Below are 14,398 nucleotides of genomic sequence, written 5' to 3'. Positions count from 1 at the left end.
TTCTGTTCTTTTCACAGCTATTTGTAAGGCCTCCCCAGACAGCCATTTTGTTTTTTGCATTTCTTTTCCATGAGGATGGTCTTGATCCCTGTCTCCTGTACAGTGTCATGAACCTCTGTCCATGGTTCATCTGGGACTCTGTCTATGAGATCTAGTCCCTTAAATCTATTTCTCACTTCCACTGTATAATCATAAGGGATTTGACTTAGGTCATACCTGAATGGTCTAGTGGTTTTCCCTACTTTCTTCAATTTACGTCTGAATTTAGCAATAAGGAGTTCATGATCTGAGCCACAGTCAGCTCCTGGTCTTGTTTTTGCTGACTGTATAGAGCTTCTCCATCTTTGGCTGCAAAGAATATAATCAGTCTGGTTTCGGTGTTGACCATCTGGTGATATCCATGTGTAGAGTCTTCTCTTGTGTTGTTGGAAGAGGGTGTTTGCTATGACCAGTACGCTATCTTGGCAAAACCCTATTTGTCTTTGCCCTGCTTCATTCTGTATTCCAAGGCCAAATTTGCCTGTTACCCCAGGTGTTTCTTGACTTCCTACTTTTGCATTCCAGTCCCCTATAATGAAAAGGACATCTTTTTTGAGTGTTAGTTCTAAAAGGTCTTGTAGGTCTTCATAGAACCGTTCAACTTCAGCTTCTTCAGCATTACTGGTTGGGGCATAGGCTTGGATTATCGTGATATTGAATGGTTTGCCTTGGAAACGAACAGAGATCATTCTATCATTTTTGAGATTGCATCCAAGTACTGCATTTTGGACTCTTTTGCTGACCATGATGGCTACTCCATTTCTTTTGAGGGATTCCTGTCCGCAGTAGTAGGTATAAGGGTCATTTGAGTTAAATTCACCCATTCCAGTCCATTTGAGTTCGCTGATTCCTAGAATGTCAACATTTACTCTTGCCATCTCCTGTTTGTCCACTTCAAATTTGCCTTGATTCATGGACCTTACATTCCGGGTTCCTATGCAATATTGCTCTTTACAGCATCGGACCTTGCTTCTATCACCAGTCACATCCACAGCTGGGTATTGTTTTTTCTTTGGTTCCATCCCTTCATTCTTTCTGGAGTTATTTATCCACTGATCTACAGTAACCATATTGGGCATCTACCGACCCGGGGAATTTCCCTTTCAGTATCCTATCATTCTGCCTTTTCATACTGTTCATGGGGTTCTCAAGGCAAGAATACCTAAGCAGTTTGCCATTCCCTCTCCAGTGGACCACATTCTGTCAGACCTCTTCACCATGACCAGCCTGTCTTAAGTGGCCCTCCACATGGCATGGTTTAGTTTCATTGAGTTAGACAAGGCTGTGGTCCTAGTGTGATCAGATTGGCTAGTTTTCTGTGATTATGGTTTCATTGTGTCTGTCTTCTGATGCCCTCTCGCAACACCTACCATGTTACTTAGGTTTCTCTTACCTTGGACATGGGGTATCTCTTCATGGCTGCTCCAGCAAAGCTCAGCTGGTGCTCCTTACCTTGGACGAGGGCTATCTCCTTATGGCCGCTCCTCCTGGCCTTGGAGGTGGAGTAGCTCCTCTCGGCCCTCCTGCACCACCTTAGGCCAAACAACTAACAGGGAGTGAGTACGGCACCCATCGGCAGATAATTGGATCAAAGCTTTACTGAGCAAGGCCCTGCCCACCAAAGCAACACCCAGTTTTTCCCACCACCAGTCCTTTATCACAAGCTTACCCAAGCCTCTTAGCCCCTCCATCAGAGGGTATAGAGAATAAGCCATAATCCCACAGAGGCTAGAAGAACATTACAGAAAGTTCATTATGATGAAAAAGCAGAAGGTTATGTTCCAGATGAAGGGACAAATAAAAGTCAAGAAAAATAACTAAATGAAGTGGAGATATGCAACCTTCCAGAAAAAGAATTCAGATAGTGAAGATAATTCAGCATTTCAGGAAAACAATGGAGAAGATGTAAGAAATGTTAATCAAAGACCTACAAGAACTAAAGAACAAGCCAACTAGGTGAATAATATACTAGTAGGAAATCAATAGCAGAATAACTGAAGCAGAAGAATGGATAAATGACCTGGTGGACAGAGTGGTGGAAATCCCTGCCACAGACAGAATTTAGAAAAAAAGAATGAAAAAAAAAGAAAATGAAGACACCTCTGGGACAACATTAAACACACCAACATTCACATTATAGGGGTCCCAGAAGGAGAAGAATGAGAGAAAGGACCTGAGAAAATACTTAAAGAGATAATAGTTGAAAACTTCCCTAACGTGGGAAAGGAAATAGTCAACCAAGTCCAGGAAGCACAGAGAGTCCCAGGCAGGATAAACCCAAGGAGGAATACAACAAGATGCATAATTCTCGAGCTGACAAAAATTAAAGGCAAAGATAAAATATCAAAAGCAACAAGAGGAAAATGACAAATAACATACAAGGGAACTCCCATCAGGTTATCAGCTTATTTCTCAACAGAAACTGTACAAGCCAGAAGGGAGTGGCACCACATATCTAAAGTGATGAAAGGGAAGAATCTACAACCAAGAACACTCTATCCAGTAAGACTCATTCATATTTGATGGAGAAATCAAAAGCTTCCCAGACAAGCAAAAGTTAAGAAAATTCAGCACCACCAAACCAGCTTTACAACAAATTCCAAAAGGACTTCTCTAGGCAGGAAACACAAGAGAAGGAAAAGACCTACAGAAAATAAACCAAAAACAATGAAGAAAATGATAATAAGATCATATATACCATTAATTATCTTAAATGTAAATGGATTAAATGCACCAACAGAAAGACATAGACTGGCTAGGCGGATGAAAACATGTGCATGTATGCGCTTCCACTTACCATATCACTGTGCTTGACCCTTCAAAATTGCATGTAATTATTTTGGTTTTGATTTAGTCGGTAAGTCATGTCTGACTCTTGCGAGCCCATAGAGCCTGTCAGTCTCCTCTGTCCGTGGGATTCCCCAGGTAAGAATACTGTAATCGGTTGCCATTTTCTTCTCCAGGGGATCTTCCTGATCCAGGGATCAAGCCCAGGTCTACTGTGCTGCAGGCAGTCTCCTGCATTGCAGGTGGATTCCTTACCAACGGAGCCACCAGGGAAGCCCTTTCTATTGTAATTATTTAACATAGAGAAACAAGCCATTCTAATTCTAGCACTCCTGTTTAATTTATAAGGCAAGGCAAGGTTGAATGGTCACCTATACTCTGCTGGTAGATATCATCCATAATAAAAGTGAAAGTTGCTCAGTTGAGTCTGACTCTTTGTGACCCCATGGACTATACAGTCCATGGAGTTCTCCAGGCCAGAATACTGGAGTGGGTAGCCATTCCCTTCTCCAGGGGATCTGCCCAATCCAGGGACTGAACTCATGTCTATCACATTGCAGACGGATTCTTTACCAGCTAGTCAAAAGGGAAGATATAATAAAAGCATTAAATAAAAATGATCAAGCCCTACCGGAACATAACAGTTCATATTTCCTTTGAATAACACTGAATATAGCACAGATTTCCCCTTTGCTGGGAGTCCAGTCTTTTGAGAATAAGAAAGCTGTAGCTGAAGTGCTTCACTTTTTTTTAATAGAACAAAAGAAGTTGATGCAGTGTTAAAGGTGTGATTTGATTATATTTTGCAAGACAGAAAGCATTCAAAAATTAAGCCAATGTTTCGAGTTAGGATTGTTTTTTTTTTCCCCCATTTAATGTGCATTTTAAATAGACTTTGTTCACAGTATGCCCCTCAATCCACTGGAGCCCTGAGTTTTTGATAAACAATTTTATGAAAGAGGGTTCAATGGACACACATTTTTGGTAAATAATGAGTTGTACAAAGTTGCTCAGATTTTTTTTTTTTTTAATCTCACATGTTCTGTAATATGCCAACATGAACTGCAAATACCCAAGATGGTGTTCCTCAAAGTTACTTCTAGATTAATTTGATTAACTTGAGGTACATTTCAATAAGCTTCCCAGGTGACTCAGTGGTAGAGAATCCTCCTGATAAGCAGTAGACATAGGAGATGCGGGGTTTGATCCCTGGGTTGGGAAGATTCTCTGGAGGAGGAAACATCAACCTATTCCTGTATTCTTGCCTGAAAAATCCCATGGTAAAGGAGCCTGGTGGGCTAGGCTGGACTGTATGATGATATTTTACTTTTATCCAGTTTGTTTCACTTTTTATATTTCATGTTCAGTGCTCCCATTTCATTTGGTTTACATTTTCCAATTTCTCCATCTCTTCTTCTTTTTTTTCTTTTTCTTTTTCTTGAGGTTCTTTCTGAAGACTTTATCAAGTACAGTCAAAAAGCTTTTGGGTTCATATATATATAGTATGCATAATATATATATATTTTAGAAAACATAAATTTTTGCTTAACTAAAAAATTTATGACATTTTGATTCCATTTATTTGACAATATGAATAGAATTCTAGATTTCTAATTTAAAATATAGACATCCAACAAGCAACAAAGGCTTAGTGTATAGCACAGAGACATTGTAGTCAATGTCTTATAATAATCTATAAGGAAAATAGCCTGAAAAACAATATTTGTATATATGTATAACTGAATCATGTTGCTATGCACCTGAAAGACTGCAAGTCAACTATACTTCAATAACATATATATACATACTAAGAAAAAAAAAATCCATGAGGAATAAAACTAGACTGAAGGTGACATCAGAAGGGGGAGGGGCAATGGGGAATAAATGTTGATGGGCATTGATTTCTTTCTGGGGTGATGGATATGTCCTGGAATTACATAGTTCTGGTTCCATGAATTTTTGTATATTAAAAAAGTAACTGGGTTATATACTTTAAATAGGCTAATCTTTATGAAATGTAACTTTTATTTTACTAAAATCATCTTTTAAGAAAGGAAAGCAGTCCATTTTATTCTATGACATACTCCATAATAAATTTTTGTGTTAAACTTCATTAACAAATTTATACATTCAACATGTTTAAGCCATTTTATAAACATACAATCATTATGTTTCATTAAATTGCAGTGTGCTCAGACACAGTCAGGTATTGTTCTGTGACCTTGCATGAGGTTTAAGATAGCAACATCCTCAGGGAAGAATTTAAAAAATATGGTCAGGGAACTAGATAATTCTTGGAGACCTAAGGCAAAGGAAAGGCTTCAGAGGGGAGGAGATGAAGGAAGGAAGGAAACTGTATATGAGGGATCCTCTGGAAACATCATAGAAGCTCACAGCTCCATTGTCGTAATCCAGAAAAACTCCAATCTTACCCAGAGGCCTTTTTACAAACTGAACTAAGGGTGGGGAGTTGGTGAAGAGACTATACTGGTCATTCACCTTTTCAGAAAATAGAAGAAATGCTTCTTCATAATTAATACGGATAATAGTATCACTTGTCAAGATATCTTTACTGACCCCCAGAATCCAGCTGGAGAAGTGTGTCACATCCAGCTCCCAGTAATGCCTCCCGGAGGTGAAAGCCTGAGCTCCCCAGGCCACAAAGCTCTCCTCACCATCGAGCTGTCTGGACATGCCCTGGGGGTCATCTCCTGACATCACACTTGCATCATCAAGGCTCAGATGGTGAACGGTTGTCTGAGTCAGAACATTATCCACTGTAGAAAGAGAAAAAACTGGGTTAGCAAATGGGATTTCTGTGTCTCTGAGAGGCAGAGGCTCTCTCCCTCTGCCTTTTTTCATTTTTCCTCCTCCAAGGAAACACAAAACAAAGCAAAGGGAGTTCAGACTGGCTCTACGATGAAGAACAAGAGTTATCACTATCTCTACAGCATATAGAATGCCTCAAATCATATAGAAACAGAAAAAAAAAAAAAGATACATCATAAACTGTGTGAAGTCTCTAATGTCAATCTCTTGACAGTTTATGTCACGGCTCACCTAAAATATGTTTTATCTTTTGTTTAGAAAACTTTTCTTGTGTTGTCTTTAATATTATTTAATAGATAGATGGCACTTTGCTGTCAAGTGAAAATTTATTGGGGTGTATTCTCTACCTACTACATTCTCAAAGGTCCAAACATTTGAAAGAAATCCATAAATCAATAGTTTTGAAGCTTCTGAAAGGATGTTCTGGCTAACCACGTGCACATATCCCTTGCCTTTCAGTTGTCCTGAGGTTGATCTAAGAGCATTACAGTTATTCGGCATAAGCCAATTTTAATCTGTTTTGTCAATTAGTCCTTATTTTAGGAATAATAAATATTCTCTGCACAATACATAACAAATGCATATGAAATACAGAACATGTTAAAAACCGGAAATGCCACAATTAACCTTTCAAGAGTGAAATAACCTGAATAAACACAATGTTGATGGCTACTCACGAAGCTAAATATTCTCTTTATAACAACATGAGTGTCCTGGTTGTTCTATTATTGCTTCGCTTATGTCAGTTGTAACTTAATGTATGTATCTGGCTTTGTATTTTCAGTAAACTACAGGTGGCAAAATTCATCTTTGAATTTTGTAATCTGACTACACAGGCAGAAAAGATGTTACCACTTTGGGAAGTTAAGTACTACCGTCATTTCAGAAAAAATAAAATAACAATAAAAGAAGGCTCCTTCCTAGGAAGCTCTAGTGAAGCATAGTCCTGATCACCACAGGGCTGACCCTTACCTCTGAAGTTGTTCAGAGTGTCTAGGATTCCAGCAACAGGCCAGCAACTGAGCTCTGGGTTCACTGGCTGAGGCATCTGCATCTGTGCCAAGTAGGCCCTGAAACAAATGACATCCAATACATTTCGAGGCCAAAGTCTAATCACATGACCATTGTATAAAAGCAGCTTTTAACCCAGGACATTTTGTTAGTTACATATACAATATATTCTACACAGTTGGGAATATAAAAACATTACCATATTGTTTACTAAATATAAATTATATCAAATTTCAACTTCCCCATTGTTCTCAAATATTAGTCCAGTTTTCCACTCATTGAACCTCATTCCCTTCCTCTATTCCATCTCAGATAATGCAAAGATCCTGGGCATTTTACAGAGAGAAAAAATTCGGACTAAACCTTTGAGATTGCAGTCAGCAAGTAGTCATCAAGAATGCATTCAGTGTCTACAAGGAAGAGTTCGTTGATTGAGACCTGATTCTCTTGTCAGACCAGAAAGGGATTCCAGTTCCAACCTGGTTACCTTGTTCTGAAAGTCTAACAGTCCTCTGAGGTCCTGCCTACAAGGGAGCTTACAATGATGGAACAGGCTGAGTCACTGCTACTCCTCGGAACAAAAGCACAGTTCCTCTTCTCATTCTTAGGGAATTTGCCTCTTTCAGGCCTTTTTCAGCTTCCAACTCACTAGCATAGGTGTTTCCTCTGTCATATCTTGGCAAATTCCTTCCAAAGTTTTATTGTGGTGAGGTTGGAGAGGATGGGATGAGTGGGTAAAACCAAGTCCAGCATGTCAGAATATTTTCAGTTACATTTGATTTCAGCCAAATGAAAAGGAAACTTCTGAGACCAAGGATCAGAAGGCCTTGAAATTCTTTTGAAATAAAATAGAAAATAGCCAAAAAGATGATATTGATAATCCACATATGAAGATTCTGCACCTATGGATTCACATGTGGATTCAATTTGTAAGTTCTGGGTTGCCTACTTACGTACTTATTTATTTATACATTTATGTATTTTATGGGAAGTCCTTGTTGGACCTACTATTTTATATATAATTTTAAATATAGCAGTGTGTACATGTCAGTCCCAAATTCCCAGTCTATCTAGTCCTCCATCCTTACTCCTGGTTTTGAATGAAAATTTTGGAGAAAAAAATTCCAGAAAGTAAAACTTGAAAATTCCACATACCAGGGAACTTTTTGAATAATATTCAATTTACCTTGTGTATGTTACAAGTAGTCTAGAGATGACAAAGTGTAAGGGAGCATGCTTGTAAGTTAACTGCAAACACTAAGGCATTTTGTATAAGGCATCCTGCATCCTGGAATTTAGATATCGGGGACGACCTGAAAACAATCTCCCATGCTACTAAGGAACGACTGTGTATCCATTTCATCAAAAAGAGAACAACTTTTCCAGAAATAAAAAAATCATTAGTGTATACTCACATTTCCAATACATTTCCCATGGCCTGCAAAGAGAAAAAAAAGATCATGTTAATCATGAGACTTCTGTCTTTTTGCATCTTCTTCTCTATTCTTTATTCAATAAGATACTGTTTTGCTAATCCTCTTTTAAGGAACAGTCAGAAGGCATCATAACAGAGCTTAAAATAAAATATGATGGGCTTCATCAGGGCACATTGAGGAAGGAAGGGAGCCATGAAGAGTACATAATGATGTAGCAACATCTAGGATTTCAATGTCACTCATTGCCCAGCGCTATTCCCAAGGACAGAGGTCACCATCTATGAAAGCAATAAACCAAAACAGGAAAGCATATAAAATGAATTATAGAGTGCATGGAAATTGATGACTAGTTCTAACAATCTTGCTGAGACAAAAAGCGAAAGCTTAGTATCTCCAGAAAATTTGGGATAGCAGGGAGTGACAAGGGTTTAGGGGAACACATATTTAGATTTACTCCATGAAAGTTAACATTCTCCTGATCATAGAATTTTGCTGATTTTGAAAACTTATCCGGATAGTACCCCTGATCACACTTAAAAAAAAAAAAGAAAAAGTCCTATTTTAGCTAGGAAATGGGCAAAAAATCTTCTAAAAGTTACCAGGATATGATAAAATAGGGGATTGCTGCTGCTGCTGCTAAGTCGCTTCAGTCATGTCCGAGTCTGTGCGACCCCATAGACGGCAGCCCACCAGGCTCCCCCATCCCTGGGATTCTCCAGGCAAGAACACTGGAGTGGGTTGCCATTTCCTTCTCCAATGCATGAAACTGAAAAGTGAAAGTGGAGTCGCTCAGTCGTGTCTGACTCTTCGCGATCCCATGGACTGCAGCCCACCAGGCTCCTCCATCCATGGGACTTCACAGGCAAGATTACTGGAGTGGGTTGCCATTGCCTTCTCCAAAAATAGGGGATTAGACAAATACAATAATGGGGGTCAAGGAAAAGCCTTCCTTAGCTGAGAGTAACAGTATATTCAGGGAACATTCCAGATTCACAGCAGCTCGTCTAGAAGAGTGTTTTTCTCTCTGAGGACTGACCCTCCTCTCTCACCTGGAGCAGCTCTGTGTCTGGCTTGTGGCACATCTCGGTCAGCTCTCTGTACATTTCTCTCAGTCTTTCTATGTACTGAGTCATTCTGAACACACTCTTCTTGAGTTGTAGACAAATCTCCTTGGCTTCTTTCTTCAGGGCCTCCAGATGCAGTTTCTTCTCCTCCTGGAGCAATGGATGCCTCCTCTGATATTCAAATTTAATCATCACCTTCCTTAGGGTCACATATTTCTGAGGGGATAGTGGATTCAAAGCATTGCTTATGCTCAAATTCAAAACAAAACTCAAATAATATTTCTTTGATGCCATCAAGAAAGCTCTTGGCAAACTTTCTGCCTCACACATCAAAGGTCCTGTATCTGCTGGTCCTTCCTGTCCATGCATTCTCTGAGTTCCTAGTATCTTTCTTTGCTTGAATCAAGCCATCTGAGGAGTCCCAAGCTCTATCCCTAGGAGGATTCTCTAAGGTTCTTACTCTATCCATTATTTCCTCTCTGACATGAATCCTGCCTCTACATACTACTACTCTATTCATCTCTTCTACTTCACTAGTCACACTTAGTGAAATGTGTCTTATACTTCATTTCTGAAAGGTTGTATTCAAATCTTCAAAATTTGGCCTAGGAACACTTTTCATGCAGTGGTTTTCCCTTGTACTAGCATCCTTGAACTAGCATGTATTGGCCTGTTTCAGTTGTGATCACTGATAGGTCATTTGAAACCACACCTTTTCCAGGGAAGAGACCAATGGGAACTTAAATGGACCAAACAGCTAGAATTATATCAATATCTATATAAATAAATAGTAACCTTTTTATTCTTACCTTAAATGACTGAGTTTTTTGAGCTTCCTGATTCAGAATGAGTTGCATTTCTTCTCTCATTTTCCATAAAGAGCTCATTCTTTTCAAAAATTTTTCCTGCAAGATACCCATGGGATTTAGTGACATGGAAGATGACACCATAAATTTCATCCCCTTATTCACGAGCAAAGGTAGTTGTTGGTTACACAGACCTTGAGTTAGAATGCTGCAGTCAGATTTTCCCACATTAATCTGAATCTAACACTTGAATATGATAGTGACAGAAATGTATAGTAGCGAACAGGGAAAACCTTACAGATAACAAAATCCATACCCTAATAAATTAAGATTTACACATTTATATAGTTTGATTAAGAAAGCCTCAAGCTCCCATCAGAAACCTGTGTCCCTGGTGCCACCCGCCCTGGGATGCTGCATTTCCACACATGTGGACAATTGGGCAACAACACTGAGAGGACACATTATATGTGAGGATCCACATTCAGAAATCCCACCTCCACTATCTCCACCCCCATCACCATCATAGCATCCTCGTCTTCCTCTCTGACTTAGGAGCCTCTAGATCCTGAACTGCTCTAGAGACATCACCTACCCGGGACTCCTCAGCAGCCCTGTGTATTGGACTGTGGCTGTGAGCTGCGTGCTCGGGGCATTCAGAGCAGGGCCCACAGAGCAGGGTCTGGTCAACCTCACAGAAGAGGCCTTTGGCTTCCTGGTGTGTCACACAGATCTGCTCTTCAGAGCTGTGGTCATGGTCAGCTCTGGCCTGTCTGGCAAGGGAAGCCAGCCTCTTGAGGACAATATTGGTTTGGAAATTGGGCCTGTCTGCTATTCCCCTGCACTCAGGGCAGCTCCTTGGAGACTGGCCTTCTTCCCAGCAAAGGCTGAGACAGGGACGGCAGAAGCTGTGCCCACAGTCTATGGTGACGGGGTCCAGGAAGCAGTTCATGCAGATGGAGCAGGTGAGTTCACTCTGGAAGACCTGCAGTGTGTCTGAATCCATGTTTCTGAAAATTAGAGACAAATAAGAGAGGGTAAGAGAAAAAGCTATTCTTATGCTGTGATCAGGGAAAATAAAGCCTTTGGCACAGTCCTGTTTTGAGCTCTATCTCATTTCCACATGTGCTTACCCCCAGTATAAACCTGTGTGCTGAGTCACTTAGTCATGGTCAACTCTGATAACCTATGGGCTGGAGCCCCCTGGGGTCCTCTATCCATGGGATTCTCCAATCAAGAAAACCAGAGTGGGTTGTCTGGTCTTTCTGCAGGAGATCTTTCCTTCACAGGGATTGAACCCATGTCTCTTACACGTCCTGCATTTGCAGGTGGGTTCTTTACCACTATTACCACCTGGACTTCCCTGATGGCTCAGTGGGTAAAGAATCTGCCAAGAGTGCAGGAAACATAGGAGACATGGGTTCAAGCCCTGGGTGAGGAAGATCCCCTGGAAAAGGAAATGGAAATCCACTCCAGCACTCTTGTCTTGGAAATCCCATAGACCTAGGAGCCTGGTGGGCTACAGTCGAGTTGGACATGACTGAGTGACTAAGCACAATCACAATAGAAACCTAGAAATGGTGACTACAGACTGGTTGGGCTTGTGCTATAATAAAAAGGATGAAATTAGATAAAAGAGTCACTAACAACTGTTTTTGTTTAAAGTAAACATGAGTGTAAATGTTAGGATGACTCCAGAGTTAATTTGGTCAGCTGACTGGTTCAAAAGAACATATATAACCTCAGTCTGTCTCTCTCTCTCCATCTTTTCCTGCTTGGAACCCACACTAGCACTCACTTTGTCTCTGTGCTAATGTTCCCTATTCCTTCTGCCTTTGATGTGACATATGTGCTTTTCTAAAGACAAATAAAAATGTTTATGAATAATGTAAACTTAATGTAATCAATGTTGGCTTTGACTTTGATGTGCTAAATATGTAAATAGGCCAGTGTTTCCTTATGACTTAAATAACAAAACTACTCCTTTCAAAGCAAAAAGCAAAAAAAAAAAAAAAAAAAACCAAAAAAAAAAAACAAAACCAAAAAAACTTGTCATTGCTAGTTCAGGAAAACAGTTTTACCTGGAGTCAGTTCAGATCACCAGAGCATGTCATATTTTCAACTGGTGAGTGTTCCCACTATAACAATAATTAGTAAAAAGAATCAGTTGTTTACTAAAAGCAAAGAAATAAGTTTGAATATACACAAGGATTTCCTCTCTACCCTGGAAATTCCAAACATTTGGTTAATGGAAGTAGCATCAGGTTCTTTGTTCTCTGAGACTTTGCTGTCTGTCCACTTCACACCTTTGGAGTCCTTACCGGCTGATTAGATCTATCCTGAACACTTTTCACTTATGCACTGCAAAGTGAGGGTTCTTTATAATAGCAAATGTGACCATTTCAAGGAAGTTTTCTGATTGATTCGCCCATTTAACTCGTGTTCATCTGTGTGAAGGATATGAAATATATACATTATGTTGAACATTTTAGGAGTACTGTGTATTTTACAAGTACTTGGGTCTCTAGGAAACTCTTTTAAGACTTAAGAACCTCTAGTAACATAAGGTCATGAAATAATGATGATTAAAAGCTTAACATTACAGATATTAATATATTAAAATTGCTTTATTAAGTTATTTTAAAATTCGATGTCAATTTTAAAACCTAAAACTACTTGTTTTCTTGGACAATACCTATGCAGGTAAGTAGGTAAATGGAAAGTATTTGGATAAGACAAAGTGAGCATGAATATATACTTTCAGTTATCATACATTGTGACTAAATATTTGCTTTAAATATATGATTCCTGTTTTCTTCCCTGTCTATGAGAAATCGAATAGAAGAGGCTACATCTTTCCAAGGCTGAGATTTCGGATCTGGTCATGAAAAGAGACAGAAAGAAAAACTTTTGCTAATTGAATGAGTATAACATCAACTTTAAGATGCCTTTCCAAAACAGCTTGACAGTAAAGCCATAGTGTACAGATCTATTTCTTGTAAAAATTGTTAATAAGAGATTTATGGAATTCTGATAGATGACCACAATTTTCAACAGTATAGAACCTAAAGCCTTTGACTGAAACATGCATCAATTGAGGAGATAGCTGATGAACAGGGGGAAAGTATAAAGAAACCATGTGTAGAATGGGTTAGAAACTGGCCAAGAATTATTTAAGAAAATAACTTTTATACTAATGACATCAATGATCATGATACTTTTAAAATAATAGGAGAACATAATGGGCTTCCCAAGTGGTTCTGTGATTAAAAAAATAAGCTTGCCTATGCAGGAGATGGAGGTTTGATCCCTTGGTCACAAAGATCCACTAGAGAAGGAGGTGGCAATCCACTGCAGTATTCTTGCCTGGGAAATCCCATGGACAGGGGAGCCTGGTGGGCTAGTCCATGGTGTCCCAAGGAGTCGGACATGACTTAGCCACTCAACAACAACAGGAAAAGCCTGTTGTTTTGTTTATTTTTTATAAATATTTCTAGGTATTAGATTAACTCTTTTTATATGAATTAACTATTTCAATTTTCTCAACAACATTTACTAATTTTCTATTTTTACCCACATTTTTTAAGGAAGCTACTTGACATAGTGTGGGTAAAAGAAGTTATTTATCTACAGATTCAACAGGGAATAAATGCTTGATGCAGTGTTCACATATAGATAGTACTGATAGAAAAAAATTACATTTCTGTTGGCAATTACCATTAAAGTTTCATTTTTAAATGAGCATAGCAGAATTTCATTGTACCTTGATAAGAACTCACCTTTGGGTACACTTGATGAAATGTAGTTGATGAAATTTCATTCCTGTTCGGTAAGTAGCTATTCAGTTCAGGTCAGCACTTAGGTGCTCACCTCCTTCTGGCAGGAACTTTAAAAATTCTCCTCAGTGCGACAAACTTGAATCCTGACAGCTCTGGATGCTGGAGAAGAATGCAATTGCATCTTCTGGGAATGCTTTATATATTCTCTGAAGACCACACCCATTTCCTCCAAGTGATATGATTATCAGCCCTATGAAAAGGTATAGGTGAACATAATTAGATTTTTGCAGAGTTGAAAGTTTGCTAATGATTGAAGTCAAACCTTTGAAATCTATTTAATTAAATTGCTACACTGCAATCTCTGCTAAAAAGTCATATCTTGAGTTTACAGTTGTAATCCATGAAGTTGTTGTTTGGACAGTAATAAACTTCCAAACATGAATTTAATATCTCCATTTAATGAACTATATTATAGTTCTAATTCCAGATGACAATTATATCTATTACTTTGGGCAAGAATCCCTTAGAAGAAATGGAGTAGACCTCATCATCCATAAAATAGTCTGAAATGCAGTACATGGGTGCAATCTTAAAAAGGACAGAATGATATCATTCATTTCCAAGGCAAACCATTCAGCATGCCACAA

The 14,398-nt window shown here is 39.0% G+C and overlaps 1 protein-coding gene across 2 annotated transcripts; it reads right to left on the bottom strand.

Annotated features, from left to right (window-relative positions):
* Positions 1-4,917: 4,917 nt before the first annotated feature.
* On the bottom strand, positions 4,918-13,993 carry LOC102411592 (tripartite motif-containing protein 64). Of its 2 annotated transcripts, XM_044943409.2 has the most exons (8): positions 13,752-13,993; positions 12,054-12,110; positions 10,568-10,982; positions 9,976-10,071; positions 9,152-9,382; positions 8,082-8,104; positions 6,628-6,725; positions 4,918-5,603 (listed from the first exon to the last, which is right to left on the bottom strand). In XM_044943409.2, exons 3-8 carry the CDS (start codon positions 10,976-10,978, stop codon positions 5,110-5,112), a joined length of 1,353 nt encoding a protein of 450 aa, XP_044799344.1. In that variant the 5' UTR covers positions 10,979-10,982; positions 12,054-12,110; positions 13,752-13,993; the 3' UTR covers positions 4,918-5,109. The 2 variants fall into 2 exon arrangements, with proteins under 2 accessions (XP_044799344.1, XP_044799343.1); XM_044943408.2 differs by lacking the exon at positions 12,054-12,110 and having other exon boundaries at positions 13,752-13,957.
* Between the last annotated feature and the right edge of the window lie 405 nt (positions 13,994-14,398).

This window comes from Bubalus bubalis, chromosome 5 (genome assembly GCF_019923935.1).
Source record: "Bubalus bubalis isolate 160015118507 breed Murrah chromosome 5, NDDB_SH_1, whole genome shotgun sequence".
NCBI classification, from domain to species: domain Eukaryota; kingdom Metazoa; phylum Chordata; class Mammalia; order Artiodactyla; family Bovidae; genus Bubalus; species Bubalus bubalis.
The sequence above is the reverse complement of the archived record's forward strand: the minus strand, read 5'-3'. Positions and strand labels throughout refer to the sequence as shown.